This window comes from Anastrepha obliqua, chromosome 3 (genome assembly GCF_027943255.1).
Source record: "Anastrepha obliqua isolate idAnaObli1 chromosome 3, idAnaObli1_1.0, whole genome shotgun sequence".
In the NCBI taxonomy this organism is placed as follows: Eukaryota; Metazoa; Arthropoda; class Insecta; order Diptera; family Tephritidae; genus Anastrepha; species Anastrepha obliqua.
Window position 1 is genome coordinate 63,843,121 of NC_072894.1, and position 20,513 is coordinate 63,863,633.

General features: G+C 35.8%; 1 protein-coding gene across 1 annotated transcript in view; it reads right to left on the reverse strand.

Moving 5' to 3' along the window:
• The window catches only part of LOC129242035 (uncharacterized), a 47,720-nt gene that overhangs the window by 14,684 nt on the left and 12,523 nt on the right, over positions 1-20,513 (reverse strand). Inside the window, exons 2-3 of the mRNA XM_054878595.1 lie at positions 8,776-9,258; positions 1,291-1,422 (exon numbers count right to left, since the gene is read on the reverse strand). Of these exons, the coding sequence (XP_054734570.1) occupies positions 1,291-1,422; positions 8,776-9,258 (615 nt within the window). The remainder of the gene's footprint in view (positions 1-1,290; positions 1,423-8,775; positions 9,259-20,513) is intronic.

Below are 20,513 nucleotides of genomic sequence, written 5' to 3' on the forward strand. Positions count from 1 at the left end.
ATTTCCAAGAATGAATCCAACCCAACATTCGTCATACACATCATTACTGGGTTTATGAGTACGACACGCAAAGCAGACGCAAGGTGAATGAGTGAAAATATCCGAAAGAATCAAGACCAAAAATATATGTATCTCGTTTTAATTCAAAAAAGAAAACGATGCCTACAGTTTCTATGGCTATTGTCCACCACAAATTTTTGCCAGAAAGTCAGAGAGTTAATAAGTAGACCCATGTCAGATGTTTTGGTGAAACAATCCGCCAAAAAACGAAAAGATTTGTCAAAAACAACTCATGGTTTTCGCTCCATGATATCGTAACGTCCCACAATGCCATTATTATCCGTGAATTTTTGATCAAGAATGAAACGAATACCATCCAACAGCCATCGAATTCATCTGATATGGTTTGCTGCGCTTTTTTCTGTCTGACCGAGTCAAAAACCACTACCGGGAACGTATTTTAACGACCGAAAGGAATTAATAGAAAAATCGAAGAAGGCTCTTATTGGGAGGACTTTGAAGGCGATAATATATCTTTTGGGGAGTAAACTTGTGTTTAGAATTTTCTGAATATATTCCGGAAAATTTTTTATTAAGGTGGTAAATGCTTAGTTTTGGTGTAAGAACAGTTACTGTACCCTGAAATCCATATACATCAAATGTACACTGGTCTTACTTTAGCTTCCAGGTCATGTTGAACATTTATTCAGCAGCTTGAATAAGCTTCACTTTATTGAATAAAAAAGAACTGTGCAAATAAACCCCATTTACCATTCGTTGATCTCTCCACGTAATTTAGTTATTTTTCTTCGAAATTTGACTCATTGCTTATGGTCATGGTAGCGTGAAAAATTCACCAACAAATAATAGTTGCGATGAAGGGAGATGTGTGCATTAAAACGATTTATTTATAAACTGATCTACTTGGCGCAACTGCTCTCTCTTCGTTATGCATTCAAAGTATTGGCTTTTCACTTGTTCATATTGGCTGAAAATTTGAATTCGGCTATACACACAGTCAGAATCCGTTAAGTTTTAATTACCCACTTGCTCTTAAATAATATTTTGTATAGAATAGTGGCTTTGTGTGTCTGCTATTGACAAAATTTTTGGATGTATTTAACTATAATTGGAGTTTCTACAATTTTACAACATTATCTTGATGGGTTTCAGTTATTTTTACACAGTGCGCCGCGAAATCGGTCCCATTTTAATAATTTGTTGATTTTTTATTTAATATCTCTCAAAATAGATGCCATTGAAGTGACAGCTGAAAAAATATTTCAATACCTTTTAATTTCTGCCACTGCATTTGCAAGTCATTATCCCACAAATCCAAAATCCGTGCTGATTTTTGCCGCGCACAACCCCATGGCTGTTCTCTCATTGGGCATAGCACCAAATCTATATATGGCGAGACTTCTGTAAATAGAAAAGTGAAGAAATATAAATTAAACATTTGTTTTAGATTAACTGATTTATTTTTATCGTTTCTGTTTTAATTAGTTGGAATAAAATTTTTCATATTGTAATTTTTTATAACAAAAAACGAAAAAAAACCTGTTGGTTTTTATATAAAAATATAATAATAATAATAATTGGTGCATACATTTCTGGTAGGTATTTGGCCGAGCTCCTCCTGCAATTTTGGTGTACGTCTTGGGTTTTTATATAAGAAGTAGTTTTATAATTTTAAATCACACTTTTTTGAATTATTGGTCATAAAATTATTAATGTTGAAAATGAACCCTCTTATAATATAGGGAAATTATAGATAAAAAGTTTTTATTATATATAATATTATATAACGAACGGTCAACCACTCTTACACCTACTTCTCCACTTAAAACCAGTTTGCTTTAATTTAGTCTGATTATATTTTAAGTCTAAATTAGTGGGAACACCTATTTTAACGGTTGACAAAACTTTTCCTTTCTTCTGTTGCTATTGTCACAAAGTGAAATGATACCAGCAATAAAAAATGAGCGAGTAAGTGTTAACCTCAATCTTTGTAAGTGGTGGTAAAAACATAATTTTTCAGTTATTTACTTTATTACAAACTACTTCTACCATGTGCAGCTCTGCCAGCAGATATGGTGTAGACCGGGTGCTGGTGAATTGAATTCGTTCAATGCTAGCCCAAAGAATCCTCACGGTGCGGGCGGAGGAGGATCTGCTGGTGTCATCCGGTGTTAATAGAGGCTGCCCCCAAGGTGGTGTGCTGTCTCCATTGCTCTGGTTCATGGTGATTGATCCTCTACTCACCCCCTTAAATGGTGCTGGAGTCTACACACAGGCATATGCGGACGATGTTGCCTGTTTGATAAGAGGCCTTGAAGGCCATCTGCATACTGAAATACAATGGGAACTGGTACGGCCCTTGTCTGGCAATGGAAAACAGAGAAGGCATGGACTTCGATCCAAGATTCTCTCCATGCCCCTTGACTCTATGCTATCAAGAGTCGTACTTGAAAAGAGATACAGTGTAGTGCTGCCAGAGGCTCAGTCGTGGTCAAACTCTGGAAATGATTCCGACAAAAACTGTTTTCGGGGGGTATACGTGGAATCCAGCAGGACAAAACTGCACTTTGCTCTTGTAATGCATGCATCTGTGTTTCAAGCGGAGGTGTATGCAGTTCAAGAAGTGATGAACTTTGTGAAAAACCGATGGAGAGGCACATCTGGTTGGACTGATGACGGGCCACTTTTTGTGGACGAAGCACATGGAAAGGGTGGGCATCTTACACAGTGTACTCTGCCCAGCTTGTGAAGAGGAGCATATTACTTCTTGTGCGTCTGCCCCGCCTTCGCTCGAATCAGGTTTGAGGTCTTTGACACAGATTTCATCGGAGATCGGGCAGATTTATTAATGTACTACAATGTTCTTAAATAAAAAAAAAATATGTTTCGTTAACAAAAAAGAAGAACTCGCGCATTTAAGGGTTGAGTTAGATTCTAGCCTCCTCAATGAGGCAAGAAAACCACATTCATTAAAAATGCCAGTTCTCTACGGGAATCAATCGGTATTAGTGATTTTGGAATCGAATGAAAGTAGCCAGCAACGTTGCACAAGCAAACCTAGCAGATGTTTATCAATTTTGCTACTGAACATCCCTGACAGCACCAATGGGAACGGGAAGTTTAATTCACAATTTGCCACAAATTATTTTATTTTAACCAAATTTAAAAAATGCGATCGAAAGTTATTTTTTACTATTATAAACGCTTTTGGAAAATATCTTTATCTACTTTTTATCTATTCGTCTAACTTTTTATCGATTTTCGTGTTTCATGCCAAGAATTCAAAATCAAATTTATTACGCGGGCTGTATTTTATATTTTGCGCCTTGGCAATACTGCGTGTGGCGAGCTGCAGTTTTATAGAAAAGTTTGGTATTTATTGCATAAATCCAAAAAATAAAATTTTCACTAATGAGCTTTATTTGTTGCTTCTTCAGTGAGTTGAAAAATTCATCCGGCCCAAAAAATGGAATTAATTCGTGAATATTTTTTCGGCGATTTATTGCGATTTTCGACGTGGATTATTGAGACAGGCGTACATTGACCAACTTACTTCGGCTCTTGGCGTTGAAGCAACAACTTTAGCCTATATCAAACGCTCGTGGAAGCCATACAAAAATGGTTGGTGTGCCAGAAACAATCTATGTTGTGCTTCAACTGATAACGCATGATTGCCGTATAGCATTTTGCGAGATAGAGGCATCCTTGGGCATAGATTCAATATTTCTGGAACATTTGGTAGTCAAGAAGATGTGTTCTCGTTGGATGCCGCGTAATTTGAGAATTGCACACATTAGAATAGAGCCATAAGCTGATTAAAAAAAATTTACGGAAATCGTGATCCAAACTACCTTTAATCACACCAATTAATAAATATTTATGTTCCAATTGTTTTCCATCTTCATACACTTTTTCTTTCATTCCCACAGGTTGTTAAGGGAAGAGTTGCTAGAATAGTTTATAATGGATTTCATATTGCAATTTTTTTTATACTATTGCTTTACAAATTAGTTTTTGGGTCTTCCTTTAAATTGCATATATTGCAAATAATTTGCTATCGAATTTTTAATTCCACCTGAACTTCCTCAAAATCTCCTTCTAAGTCATCACAATAAAATTTATGCATGTTCTTAGTTTTGTATATCATTATTGTCAAGATTCTAAGCACTATCGGGAAGTTGAGTTTGAAAGCCAAATAATAAGTATATATTTTTATTTTAAAAATCTGTTTTTAAAATTGCGAATAAACAAATTGAAAAATATTAGGTACTCTCTGATGCGATAATGAGCTTCAACGCTTAAAATAAATAAATAATTGGCGCGTACACTTCTGTTAGGTGTTTGGCCGAGCTCCTCCTCCTATTTGTGGTGTGCGTCTTGGTGTTGTTCCACAAATGGAGGGACCTACAGTTTCAAGCCGACTCCGAACGGCAGATATTTTTATGAGGAGCTTTTTCATGGCAGAAATACACTCGGAGGTTTGCCATTGCCTGCCGAGGGGCGACCGCTATTAGAAAAATGTTTTTATTAATTATGCTTTTACCGAGATTCGAACCAACGACTTCTCAGTGAATTCCGAATGGTGATCACGCACCAACCCATTCGGCTACGGCGGCCGCCGAGCTTCAACGCTTAGTGTTTCAGAAATCGTAAACATGGGTTTCTTTTTTTTTTTCAAATAAAGTTAGAATTTCAGCATGCTTTCCAGCATTATTGTTTAATTTTTGAAATTCAATTTGAAGCCTAAACCTCCCGCTTCCCCCTTCGTTGCGCGCTTGATGGAAGCGAAACATAAAATAATTTTCACTCTGATTAACTAACTTTAGCTATGCTAATTATTCCATTACCCATAAACTGTGTGAAACTGTGCTAAGTGTTTGGCCAAATTGGGCAGGCAACATGATTAACTACTTTTCACGGAATGTTACAACAAATTGTTGCAAGCCATGTAATGGAAGCTAATAAATTGTGTATATGTACATATGTATACCTTTATTGTGGGTAGCGGTAGAAATGCAGAATGTTTTTGTGTACCCAGCAAGAAAATTCAATGTCGTTCTAGTAAATTGGAAAGCACAACTAGATCGCATTCGTGCTCCTCTAAAAATGCATGTATGCGACTTTTATGACCTTCTTATGGCGATATTCCATAATGTATCAATTCTCAGTTTGTTTTATTTCTTTTTTTGAAATCTGGTACCACTTCCTTCAAATTATACCAAGTGCAGTAAGTTCGCATCATTTTAATTTCAATAGTTTGGGACTAGTGTTAAATTCTACCCATGAAATATTTATATAGTGAATTTTCAATAGTTCTGAGTCAACTGAGAAGATCTTTGTGGCTCTGCATTTCGTTTTAAATCATTTTTTACCAGCGTGATTGAATACGTCTGCTAACAGTTTCCTCCCACAAATATGTACGAGTATGTAGCTTCTCAGGCACAGGAAATTATAATATTTTGTACCTAAACTTTTCACATTTATTTTTATTTTTATTTTTTTAATATTATTACAAATTTTTATGTACTATTTTGTTTGAAAAGGTCCGAAATCAATACGGTTGTTTAATTTTGATTACTTTTAAACTGGTAACAATGTAACCACTGAGAGGTTACTGAAACCACTGAAATGTGGTTCGTTGATTCGGGCTATGCCCATATTAGCGCGATTTATTAGTATGTGCGTGTGTATGTGTGCGGTGGTATGGGTTGTGCCATCTGTTTAACTTAATCCATCCGAAAATGGTCAACAGTGGATGTCTATAAAAAGCAAATAGCGATATTCAAACAAAAAATAAATAAAAATTCAAAACAATAAATAAAAGGCGCAATGAGTGAAAGCCGAATAGATATGTATGTATGCACATATATCGGCTTAAAGCTTGAGTCAAGCAGAAATTTCTGTCGTGATGCTTTTCGTTTATTTATTTGTTGTTTACTGTTCAAAATAAAGAAGTTTGACTAGGAAGACGACTGAAGAGAAACAGAAGCCAGGTTCAGTGCATGCGCTGTACACAGATATCTGTAGCTTATACAATCACAGTGCTAACTCGATAATCCACACAGCTAAAATCCCAATGTCGGACCGAATACTGGATTATAGGTGATGAATGTTAGTATGAAAATTAATAACTTAGTTTAGAGAATTCAAATTTATTGAAGAAATTTAGTTTTTTACTGGTTTGAGCATTTCAAGCACATCTCATCTGCAACGCATCTTATTGAACTGCCTCTAATATTTTACTTTCTTCTTTGCATTGTTTGTGCTTTGTGACTCATTTTCCCTTTAAAGGGGACTATATTTCAAAAAGGAAAGAATATTATAACAAAATATTGGCAGAAGATTAAAAAGTCGCATTCAGCAAATTCAGCAAATACAGAGTCTTTGTAAATAGTGAGAAACCAAGAATGACAGAACTCAAAATCTCTTTAAATTTCCGAAATGCATGCGCTCAAAGAGCATTCACGACATAATTAGTCCTGAAAGCCATTCAGGGTTTAAGCTCTTAAGCATCGAAGAATAAACTGCGGAATTACTTTTTGGACACTTAAATGTCGTCTACAGTCAGCTGAAAATACCATATCTAAATAAATGCAATACAAGTATTGTCTAGTTCAGAGCACATAAAATATTAAAATAGCAGTTTTAGGGTATAAGGATCTGAGAAGTTCAACGCGATGTGGCACACAAAGCTTAAAAGTGAATACGACTTAGTCAAAAATAACAGTCGGTAGACTGAAGTGTTTTGTTCACAATAAAGTCGAGGAGGTATTTCAGACAGAAAATTTCAAAGAAATAGTACATCACTTTTCTATATTGAAAGAAAGTTGAGAATTCTGACGCCAAAGACACAACGAGTCAAAGTCTACTTGAAGCTGCTTACTTAATACGGAAAACTATTTTAAATCACAGCATAAAATGACAACTAGCACAATAATAAAATATTACTAGGAATGAATATGAACAGTCCGCATTACGGAGATACCACTGTACTAAATACGGGCGTATGCACAGCGTTGAGTATGCAATTTTACACATAGTGCAATATGTGTATGAAATGTGAGAATAGCGTGAAAATTATCGGACGGTTTGCAGTAATAAATTTTCTATCGTCATCATGACACCGGAATTAACAGGGCGATACGAATGTTACCTATTAATTTTCCTTGTATACCTTCGCGTTCTAATGTACACCATATTGTAATGATATTGTTATTTGTGTTACAAATAAATCGTCTCTGTATAATTCCTCTAAATTCGGCCACTGTCTTGCTAAATAAAAGTCGGAAACTAATAGCAACACAAATTGCTTGGCATATTAAATTCAATGCTTACTCAATTTACTTTACGTTTACGTTCCTGGAACAATCAAACACAGTATTACTGGTGACGAAACGATCCACACTTGAGACATAAGACGAGTGAGTTGAGATGTCCGAAATAACCAAGACCAAAAAAACCACGAGCTTTTCCGCCGAAAAAGAAAGCAAATTTCATGGTTTTTATGGAAAAGCGCGTGGTTTTTTTGGTCTTGGTATCTTTTTGGTTAACGGTATTGTAAACCACAAACTTTTGCTACAAGGTCAGACTAAGGACTATAATTTGGCATAACGAGACGCTCACGTGAAGCAATTCTCCTAAAAGGAAAGGATTTGTGAGGAAACAACTCGTTGATTTCGCACTATGAAAGCGGCCGCCGTAGCCGAATGGGTTGGTGCGTGATCACCATTCGGAATTCACTGAGAGGTCGTTGGTTCGAATCTCGGTGAAAGCAAAATTAATAAAAACATTTTTCTAATAGCGGTCGCCCCTCGTCAGGCAATGACAAACCTCCGAGTGTATTTCTGCCATGAAAAAGCTCCTCATAAAAATACACTGTACAACATTTTTGAAGTCATCGAATGTGCACTCCGTTTTGACTTCAGTTTCTGAGAGTACTTGTCACAACTAACAAAATTGCGCTTGGGTTTTTTTGTATTAGCTCGGATTCCAATTTTATAGTGTTTTGAATATATTTTATCTAAAACTTTATTTTGAGCACTTTCTTCAATGAAAATGTAATTTTTCTCACTTCTATATCGCTTAAACCGATTGCAATTTTATTTTCCTTTCTTCAACATAAATGTAGGTAGAGACTACAAAAAAATCTGTTAAAAAAACTACATCAAATGCCTTAAAAATGAAAACGTAGAGAGAAGTTAATGTCTATATAATAGTCTAAGCAATCAAAATTTTCTTTTTTCTTTTAAATATTGTAAAAATGATTTGTATCAACAAAAATTAGTGTATTTAAACAGTGTTAATGTGTATCCAGACTACTATTTTAGTGTGAATACTTTTAAAGAATTTCGAATTAAAAACAATATTTAAGGAATTTAGTCAAATTAAACATTTTTGACGATAGATGTTATCAAATTTTTCATTCGGTTTTACTATTACTATTACTATTAATATACTACTCAACGCTCTTTAATCATCAACAAATATTTACTCTTTAATTTTAAGGTTTATTATTTCATCTTATAATAAAAAGTTTCCATTTATTTTACTACTATTTTATATTTAAAATTTAAGATGTTACTTTGTGAAAAACACAATGTTAGTCAGCGTCCATTGAAAGCGAAGTGGACCTTCTCGATTTTTTCACTGGTCGTTCACATTGATGGTCTGAATCTGCTTCTTCATCTAAAGTTGATAAAACATTTAAGGGCATATTTCTTTCATCATGTCCTTCAAATCTAGTGTCTTCGGTACCTTTATCTTCATATTGAGATACCTTATGACTCCACCAACACACTTCAGCAAGTAATGCATCCAGTCTTTTTCCTTTGTAGCGTTTTTCCATTGGCATGGTAACTTGATGAAAACGTTCTCCTTGTTCGTCTGATTCAGTAGGCAACTGTTTTAATTTCAATGTCATGGATGCTTTGATTTCATGAAAATAATGGAGCATTGTTTTCACCAATTCCTGTGCCTTGTCTTGCTGTACACGATTTTTTCCTAAAACTTCCTCGATTACAGCTTTCAGTGCGTTCCAAGCTTTTCGGAAATTGTCTTCGATGAATTTCTTAGCAATTCCCAATTTTATATGGAGTGGTGGCAATAGTATATCTAAATTTGGTAACCAATCGGGGTCTTGAAAATTTGATGCATTTGTTAAACTGTTTGTTGTCTTCCAAGCAGACAAAGTATCCAGACTTGGAGCTTTAGGGGGTTCGAAATCAGCAGACAGTGACACTGGAAGGGAAGCAGTGAGAGCAGCAATATATTTTTTGTTTCTTAACTTTTTTTTATTATTCCCAGCAGAGAAATTGATACACGCATAGCATCTGGATTCTTCATGCCCGTTTGAGTCTTTTACCCAGATTACGGGCTTGGAAAACTGCAACTTTGCTCTTCGTCCATGTAACCAATGTTAAAGATTGCTATAGCAAACATTACATACTGTATTTGGCGTAAAATCTTCACCACTTGTATCAAATTCATCGAAATATTTCGTATAGGCCAATTTAAATTCTTGAGAAAACAAATTTTTTCGTTCTTTTCCTTCAATTTTAGGCACTATATGACCACACACATAACAGAATTCATTTATTTTCGGGCACTTGTTATTTTCCATTTTCACAATAGAATTTCTTAATAATACTAAGTACTAATACAAGTGCACTAAGTACAGAAAAAAGATGTTAAAAAAAAGACGAAAAAAATATCTTAGTCGATGAGTTGCAAATTTTTTCTCTCTTTTCACTAGAGCAGTAAACAAACCGTTCCGAAAAGCTCTTTTCGTACGTGATGAACACTGTACGTACTGTACTTTATGTAGCAACTACTTATAATAACGAACTCAACTGCTTGGTAACAAAAGCACGGGAAACATTAATGACAAAAGGTTCGAAAATTGTTAATTTCTCGATATTTGTTCAATTTTAAAGCATTAGATAAAGCTTCAGCAAACAACTTGTTCGACACTTTGCCTCTTCAAAGAGAAAACATTGTGATGGTGTCAATTTTTGATTTTCCAAAAATAGTTTGAATCAAATCCTTCTTATCTAAAAATGAAGTGTACGAAGTTTTAAGCAAATTTGTGTGTGTGTGTGTGTTTGTGTGTGACACTTTTTACTAAACCAAATATTTAGAAAACGATTTCAATGAAATTTTGTCAGAGTTATTGCCCTCAAAAAAATCTAGAAACGAAAACAGGAATTTTAAGAAATACTAAATCAACAAATTGTGAGCAGATTTTTGTCGCAAAAATAATTTTTGTCTTAAAAATAAGTTTTCTATAAATTCTTTATTTATTCTAAAAGAAATTTTAATTAGTAAGTCAAAAAATTAAATTCCTTGAATAGAAACGAATCGATTGACTTATATAAAGTGTATATTTTACCAAGAACTGTGAGAAGAATTACGTTTTCTTTAAAAGAAAGACTGCTCAAAATCAAGTTTCAGAGGAAATATTCATGACGCAATAAAATTAGAATCCGAGCTAATCTAGAAAAACCCAAATGAGATTTTGCTAGTTTCGATAAGTACTTTCAGAAACTGAAGTCAAAATGGAGTGCACATTTTATGTGTTGCACTGTGATATCTGCCGTTCGGAGTCGGCTTGAAACTGTAGGTCCCTCCATTTGTGGAACAACACCAAGACGCACACCACAAATAGGAGGAGGAGCTCGGCCAAACACCTAACAGAAGTGTACGCGCCAATTATTTATTTATTTTTTTAAACGAAAAGAATACCATTCAACAGTCATCGAATTCACCTGATATGGCTCCTTGAGATTTTTTCCGTTTGTTCGAGTCAAAAAACCATATGGTGAAGGCGTTTAACAGCCAAAAGGAAGTGATGGAAAAATTAAAGACGACTCTTAAGGCTATACTGAAAACAGAGTTCCAGAAATGCTTCGAGAGTTGGATTAAACGCTGGCATGTGTGCGTTGCCATCAACTGCAACTGAGAGCACTTTGAAAGCGACAATATCACTTTTGAGGAATAAACTTGTATTTTGATTTTTCTGAATATATTTCGGAAACGTTTTATGCTTAAAAACTATAGTAATTTTTAGATGTTCCTACTCATATTTGCTAGCAACTTCTGTCTTGTTACCTGACATTCATGTCTTTGTTTTAGTATGTCATTCGCTCGGTACTCGTATTATTCCCAGTCATTTCGCCGGGTTGCAATGGCATTCGTTTTCAGTTCGCAGCAGTTTTACAGTAATTTTTTTTTTTAAATTCTGGATAATTCTTCAAAAAATATTTAATATATGAATATGGATATATTTTAGAAATTTAAAGTTAAAAATTTTAAGCTGAAAGCACAAGATCACCGTTTTATTCATTTTGTTGTTTCATGCACGGGGATTCGAGCCTACGTACTAGGAATGGTAGTCACGCACCAAACCATTCGGCTACGGCGGCGTCTCAATTAATACAAAATAAAAGTTTAAGGACACTTCATAAAAAATGTGTTTCTTTTATTGTAATATTAAGTTTTTCAGATGTTTAGTCATTAACACAAGAATGTGTGTCTATTTGTATGGTCTTCTTCCTTTTTTATATTTAAATAAAGTATTACGAGACAACCTATAAATATTTACCTATTTTATATGGTTGAACTCAGCCTTGCGAATCACTTTTACGTTCTCCAAGATAAAATTGCTGGATTATACAAAACTATATGAGTTATCTTAAGCTTTTTGAAGTTTTTGTTTTTCGAGAAATTTGTAAATATAACATGGATTGCAAGTGCTACATGCTATTGTTTGCAATGTTTTACTATTTTTTAAATAATATACAATAACTCAGAGTCGTCTTGGCAAAACTGTCGACTTCAAATATATTGCCAGCTTCAACGTTAACAAATTTATTTAATGCCCAACATAAATTACCGCCTCAACCAGCTTGATGCCATTTGCATCTACTTATACAAGTTCGTATGTGCATATGTATATACATAAACACTTAAATATTTAAACATATATACAAACAAGCGTATATATTTCAGTTGTTCATTGCAAATAACCAGGGGGAAAAGCTGCTCTTCCCAGCTTCCTAAGTGGTTGCAGAGTCGTGAATTGTGTGACCTCAAAGCATGGCTTGAAGCCTTAGCTTGACAATGACAGTGAGTACTGATCTTAATCGGAGATTTGGTGACATCTCGTCTACACTAACACTTTCATAATAAACAGTTAGTTGGCTGAAGGAATCAGCTGCACAATAAACAGTTTACAAGCATCTTTTATGTGGGAGCCTAAACATTTCAAAGACTATTGGTACTCATAACGGTTAGGTTTATTTTTACTATCGTTTTTGGTTCAGCTTAGTTACTAATTTGGCCTCATGATAAGAAAAAATAAATACAAAAATATGTTATTTTAAAATAAGTCAATGCCTTCGAGCTCAGCATATCTATAGCTTGCTATTTGGTTATGTCATGTTAAATAAATTAAAATAAAGAAATTTACACAAGTATAAGTAAATAACTGGCGCTTATACCTGTTTTGTGTGCTTGGCCGAGCTTCTTCTCCTATTCATGGCGTGCGTCTTGATGTTTTTCCACAAATGGAGGGCCCTACAGTTTTATATCGCCTCTGAACGATTCATGGTTTTTTTAAGAGAAGCTTTCTCATGACAGAAATATACTTGGAGCTTTGCCATTGCCTGCCGAGAAGCAACCGCTATTAGTAAAACTTTTTCTATCGTCATTGGGTGTTTCCTGCCGGGGGTTTCAATCTGTGCACTTTTGAATGCTGGTCACACACCAACCGATTCGGCTACAGAGGCTGCTCAAGATAATTTGGTAACCGAATTTTTTCTTAAAAGTGCAAGCTTTTGATATATAATATTTCATAGAACAAAATTAAATACGAAAGAAATAAATTAGCGATAAATTTATGTGCTATAGTTATGAAACGGACTATTGAATAACTTGGACCACCAATAAGTTACTAACATTTCCGACGGACGTTGAAAATTTGCAGTACAATTTCGCCTTTTGTTTTATGCGATATTATGCATACTCCTGCCACAAATTCAGAAATGTTAATCCTTTACAACGCATTAAAATTATGCTATAAAATGTTGAAAATTTGGCAAGACGGTTCGAAAAACTCGACCATTTTGGGGTTATTGTCAAGCACCTTGTCTGCACCAAGCACCAATACAGAAATTGGTGAAAAAATTCGAGCTGTTGGGACAAGTTAGTGATGTGAAGAATAAAACCCGTGCACGTCGTTCAAAAACAGCCGAAAATAGTGCTTTTGTAGCCGAAAGTGTTGAAGAAAACCAAGGTTTGTCCATTTCTCGTCGTTCTTTGGAATTAGGCATTCCACAAACGTCATTACACCGTATTTTGCATAAAGATTTGGGTCTTAAGGCTCCAGTCAACACAAGAACTCAAGCCGGCCAATCATCAACAACGTCGTATCTTTGCTGATTGGGTCGTTGAAATGCATGAAAATGATCCGGAATTCCATCGAAAAATCATCTTGAGCGATGAGGCCAATTTTCACCTCGGTAGCTTCGTCAACAAGCAAAATTGTCTGATCTGGAGCTCAGAAAATCCAAGAGTTATTGTTGAAAAGCCTCTCTATCCTCAACGTGTGACTGTTTGGTGCGGTTTATGGTCCGGCGGAGTCATTGGACTTTACTTTTTCGAAACTGAAGCTGGAGCAACAGTTACGGTGAATGAATTGCGCCATCGAGAGATGATTAACGATTTTTATGGCCGGAATTGGATGGTATTGATCTGGACAGCGTTCATTTTCAACAAGCAAGACGGCGCTGCGTGCCAGACAAGTAACGAGACCATTGATCTTTTACGGGAATAACCCTCTTATTGAAAAACCATTTATAAGCTGGCGCAAAATTCTATGAATTTTGATTTTGAATAACAATTTTACTAAATAAAAAAATGATTTTAGTGACGGAAATCTAAATACCCTCCATTGCTTGTCTGTTTGTGTACTGTAGCTGTCTAGTTCACAAATGTCAAATATTATTGACGTACCACGCCATTTGCAAAAATTCTAAATTTTCCAATGGGGTGATTAATTTTGTGTCATCTTATATAAATTTTATATATTTATTTAATGATTCAATGTCAAACCTTATAGTTACCATATTAGTGCTGGTCACAATAGTTTACAATATTCGAGATAAAATTTACGGTCTTGCGGTATTTTTATTGAATTTTCAATTGTTCATAAAATTGGTTATAATAATGCGATTTAAGTCAAATATGCGTGGTTTTGTTCGATGACGAGTTCCCAACGAGATGCCAACTTCATAATGCCCCTCTTATAGAAGCTCGTTTCCCTATTGTCAAAAAACTCGGAGAGCCAATTTTCACAGGACTCTCTTGAGGACAACTTCCGACTACCAAGCTAGTTCGCCATGGACAGAAATAGGTGGTAATCACTTGGTGCGAGATCCGGACTATACGGTGGATGCAAAAGAACCTCCCATCCGAGCTTCTGGCGCGTCACCAAAGATGTGTGTGGCCTGGCGTTGTCCTGATGGAAAACAACTCGGCCTCTGTTGATCAAAGATGGCCTCTTCTGCATGAGTGCTGCCTTCAAGCGGTCCAGTTGTTGGCAGTACAGGTCCGAATTGAGCGTTTGGCCATAGGGGAGCAGCTCATAGTGGATGATTCCCTGCCAATCCCACCAAACACACAGAAGAACCTTCCTGGCCATCAATCCAGGCTTGGCCACCGTCTGGGCAGCTTCACCGCTTTTCGACCACGACCGTTTGCGCTTCACGTTGTCGTAAGTGTCCCACTTTTCATCACCAGTCACCATCCGCTTCAAAAACGGGTCGATTTTGTTGCGATTCAGAAGCGATTCGCTTGCATCCATACGGGCAAAAATGTTGTTTTGCGTCAAGTCGTGTGGCACCCATACATCGAGCTTCGTTTTGAATCCCAGCTTCTTCAAATGGTTTATAACGGTTTGATGACTCATGCCCAGCTCTTGGCCGATGCTACGGCTGCTACTATGCCGGCCTCTTTCGATCAATTCAGCGATTTTATCGCAATTTTCGACGACAGGCCTTCCGGACCGTGGCGCATCTTCGATCACCTCTGCACCAGAACGAAAACGTTGAAGCCATCGTTGTGCGGTGGAAATGGAAACTGTATCGGGTCCATAAACTGCACAAATTTTATTGGCAGCATGAGATGCATTTTTGCCTTTATCGTAGTAGTACTGTAAAATATGCCGTGTTTTCTCTTTATTTTGCTTCATGTTTGCGACGCTATTACTCACGAACGACTAAAAGCAAACAACAATTAATCAAACACGTGTTAGCACGTGAAAAGAGCTTTCCAAAAAGCTCTAGCGTGAACCGATGCAACGAATACAACTAGAACTACGCGCTTGCAAAGACAAGCTTGCGGAATTACCGCAAGACTTTTTTGACAACCTTATATTTTAAGTTACAAAGAAAGGCAAAACAAGTTAACATTTAAAGAAATGAGAAAAGGAGTTCGAATCCATTGTGCTTATTCAGTATTTATGTAACTTAACCATTAAGACTGTACTGAAAACAAAAATTATTTATTATGAGAAAATAATTTTTTTTTTTACTTAAAGATGAATGCTTACCTATGTTTAGTAAGAAATAAGGTACAAATGGATAATTTTTTTTTTCATTTTCTGTCATTTTAATGAAATTTTTAATCACACTTAGCTTGGACTTTTGCGTCTTATTTTGTCGGATAGGCGTTACACTCTGCTTTTGTCACTTTCCATGCCCAGTAAAGTTAAAGAGGTCAGTAACAGTTTAGATGTAATGGTAGTTCATAATTCATATTTTTACAAAACTACGGTTAATCTCATCACTACAAGAAATCATTAAATTGTAAGCAAATGAAGAAATAAGTAAATATATATGTGGAAGATTCCAAGGGCATAACTTTTCCTTTAATTGAAAGCTTGCAATCTCTTTATGCTGCTGAGACGCATGGTACAGTAAGGCCGTAAATTGTTGAAGTCAAAAACTATCTAAATATTATGAAAGTTTTGCGCAGGCAATGATGAGTGGCTTCATGGGTTTCACACGAAAGTAAATAAACTATTATATAGGACTTAATTATAATTCGTTATCTTGAAGATACTCAGTAGATGATTAAAAATGTACCCCATTTTAATATTTCATCTTTAAGATAATTTGGCGCCGAAGATGAGTGCCGTAACTAATTGAGCAAGCGTATAATATTGTTTGCGAAGACTCAAGATTGACTAAGCATGAAATTCGCTGTGGAAATAGAATACATGAAGAATTTCAAATGGAGTAGTAGCAGACTTTCCGCAAAATGGTGAAAACAGTGATGGTATAAATGATTGGAGCATCATTGGGAGAAGTATATTGAAACTGATCATTTTCGTATTCGAAATTCGTATTTTATCTTTATTTAATTATTTTCTTTATTTTTTCTTACTTTTCACCCAATCTCCGTATAGCTGTCTCAGATTTTGATGCATGAGAGTTTGAGGGTTAAAGACAAACTATTTAACAAAATGAGTTTTAGTCTGAAATCTATATTTACAAGTACTAGACGTCAAAGATGAATTTCAATATAAAGTCAAACTTCTTCAAATTATTATTCAACTTACAATTAACTGCCTGCCCCTATTTTATACAACGAAGATATGTAGGTAAAAAAAATGCCAAAAAACCACTAAACTCTATTAGTACAAAGGATTGAGTTTAAATTTCCACTTGAGACCACACAAATGCCTGTCACATAATTACTATCCAATTCAAATTATAGATATATAACATTTATTACAGAAAATTATACACATTTGTCAGCGCGTGGCAAGCAAGTGAAAGAAGTGAATGTGTTTTAAAGTTTTGTTTTTATTTGCATTTCCAATATCGCTGCAAATAATGACATAAAATTGTTTTACGTGTCATTTGATAACCCAGTTGCGGACAGACCGAATCCACCTACCGAACTTTAAAGCATGCACATACACATATATACATATTCAAAAAACCACTGCACTTCTCTTGATACTATGAAGCACCTGCATTGGCTAGAAGCGATTTTAGTACGCCTCGAAGTAAGGCCATGCAACATGTACTAGTAATCAACTGAGGCGGACAATGCAGCAACAAAAAAAAACAAAAACAAGTAAAATATTATTCACTGCTGCATTACTTCCACTTGGCAACATTGGCCTCACTGCTATTATGATCAATACAATAAATAATCTGCAAAATTTAATGCCGCTCAATCAAAAAGCGGTGCGCGTGTGGCATGCAAATGAAGTGAAGCAGCTGGCTGCACCAATGTTTGTCAGGTGAGTAAACAGTAGGCAAGCCAGCGAAATGGACAGAAATGGGGCAACAAATGGTACTTGGCACTAAGCAACGACGTCGGACGTTGGGCATCGAACAATAAGTAGTGGGAAGTGAGTTATATATACATACATACGCTAGTACATACGTACAAGGCTTGGTGTGTAGGTGTGCGCAAGTAAGTTAGTAAATCATTTAAATACAACCTGCGTTGACTTTCGCTATTGTTGCTGTGAAAGTTTAATTAAAAATGTACCGAGGGCGAAATTTGGCGTTTGTTGATTGACCGCATAATAAAAAATGTATACTTGCTATGTCCACCCACGCCAAAAGGGACTTAAAATTAGTATTAATAAATATTTTCTATATCCATATATAAAAATAATATTATTGTAAAAGTTATCCAGTAAAAATATACAGTGCTTGTGCTGTAATTAAGAGAAAATTATATTAAATAAAAAAACAAAAAATCAAAAAAAAAAGAAACTTTAACAGTGGTAGCCTTTGAGAAAGCAAATATTGCATATTTGCAAGTTTTTATTATGCTGTTGATGGCGTGATAAAACTGTGGACAACACTTCCTTTATAGGACAACATCAAGGCGGTCACCACATTTGCAGAATAAGCGAAAAATATGTATATATGTACAGCGTCTTCAGCCATTCGGAAGCTCCGATCGCTAAATTGTAGATATGAACCTCATCTAAATCTATTAATAAAGAGACTAACTTAATGTACAGCGCAAAATATGTTTCTTTTTCAGATATTTAGCACTTTTTGAGGGCTGATCTTCGGAAACTATATTAGTTTCCTATTAGCGAAGAAATAATTTTGCCAAAAATTAACCCAACAACATGAAAAATTTCTACGTGCCGGAAAAGAGTGATTGAAAAGGATCCTTGGGTCCAAATTTTACAGGTTCGAGCTTTCGTATAACAAAGAGACAACTTTTTAGTATAGGGTTTAATAAAAGCAATGTCGAAGAGGAGTTTTAATAGTAAGACCTATACTTGACCTCTTATTAAAATATAATAGAAAAGTATTTATATAAGGGCTGTAGTTAAAAGAGAAGGGATGTAATCCTAGAGATCAGTTGATTTCAAACTCAGACTAAAGCATCCAATATCTAATAAAACACTATCTACTACTCTCCGTGGAAAAATGCCCATAATGCGATAATGATAAAAATAAATAAGCCAAACGAAGTATATAATAATTACTGTGCGTTCAAATGTTTTAGACTTCATTGTTATTGGGTTGGAGAATAAGTTTGTTGCATTTTTGCAGAAGTCTTTTATTTAAACAAAAAACAATAATTATATCAATAAGTAAATCAATTATATATTCGCCGTTGCTATTTACAACCTCTTCCCACCTCTACCAATTTGTTAATGCCGCTCCTCCGAAAATCGCCTGGTCTGGTGCCAGGCCTACGTCGATCACGCCATTTCAGTCGAATAGCCTCACTCAGGGTAACTGGTCAATGTAGATCACCTTGTTGATCGTGGCATTCTTTTCGAGCATTTCCTAGTGCGCCATGCCCTCCCACTCCCACCAAACTCATATCATGATCTTCCCTGGATGATGATCCGGATTAACGCTCGGCTTTGGCGTGTCTACTGGAGCCACCCATTCCTCTCTTTGCTTCATATTGGAGTATAGGCAACATTTCTCTTCTTCCGTGAAGATTCGGTAGAAAAAAGCGATGTTTATGATCGCGTGTTGCTCGATGGCGGGCGAGATGCTGCCAAGCAATTTGAAGGCGATTTTCTTTATTTCTTTCGTTGAGCTCGTGAGCTACTCAAGCTCCCAATTTTTCGGTAAATCCCATTGAATGAAGGTGATTGAGAATCATTTTATGATCGTAGTTCGTTTTTCTGCCAATTCACGACCAACGATGGTACGGCGACCGTTCTCCTTCAAAAGTGATTTGAAGGCCTTCCTGAATTGGTAGCATAAGGCGGCGATACAGAATCTGTTACAAAACGCAAAAAACGAAACACGTTCTGATACTGTACGGTCTGCAGAATATATTCAACAAGTACAAACGATCATTGACGAGGACCCTTCAAAACCAGTGAGGATCCTTACGAGGGACCTAATGTTTCTGATAGCCTTATCGGTCGAGTTGCCCATGAACTTCTACGGTATAAATCCTGCATTATGCGAAGAAGACAGTTTATGTCGAAGCAAGCGCGAGAACAGCGAGTTATCCGCTCAAAACGCTTTTTAAACAAAATTAAACACCCTGAAGCACCTAAGATTGTTTGGTTTCTCTGGCAGATGACTGTATTCCAATCTTACAGATGTTCTCTTGTTACCACGGTCCCAGGGTGGAATTCAGCCGATAAGGAGGGCTGTTATAGTGTTAGTCGGAGCATGCCCCATGCGACGGCACCTTTGATGATGTTTCTGACATTTTGATTTTAACCTCCTTAAAAAAGAAAAACAAAAAAGATATTCTGTTTTTATTACATGCGAAGTTTCCATCCACTGTTATGGTTTAAGGTATTGTGAGCAACAAAGGACACGTTATGACACCACACTTCTTTGCTCAAAGATATCGAATGAATTCTGCTGTATATATCGAAGTTCTAGAAACAGTAGTGATACCGTGTATTGATAGTGTACGCCATATATCGTCCATATATCTATCAGGTAGACTCAGCTCCTTCATATAAAGGGATGATGAAACAAAAATGGACGGCTGAAAATGGCCATGACAACACCGAACTTATGGTCGCCAAACTCTCCAGACCTTAATCGCCTGGATTAGAACGTATGGTGCGAAGTTGACCGCGAAAGTATCCTCCACAATTTCTTCTCTGAGGGCTGCAATTAATACTGTTATGCTCAATATGGGTAACGGCATTTGTTTCGTATCGAAGAAGTTATGACAACTAATGGAAATTTTATGGAATAATCGAATAACTATATAATATGTTAATGTTACGAAAAAAATTCGTGAAGTTTTATTAAATTTTGTTCCACATAAAAGTTAATTATTTTTACTCTGAAGTTGTCTTCGAATACCGTACGAACCGCACGCGTATTAAAAATGTTGAAAATAACTGATGTAGCCTTTGTTTGAAGTTTTGTAGCCCCAAAAGGGGAACTAGAGACGTGAAAAACTTCCCGAACGATAATTTTAATTCGAGCCTAGTATAATTTTTATTTAACCCT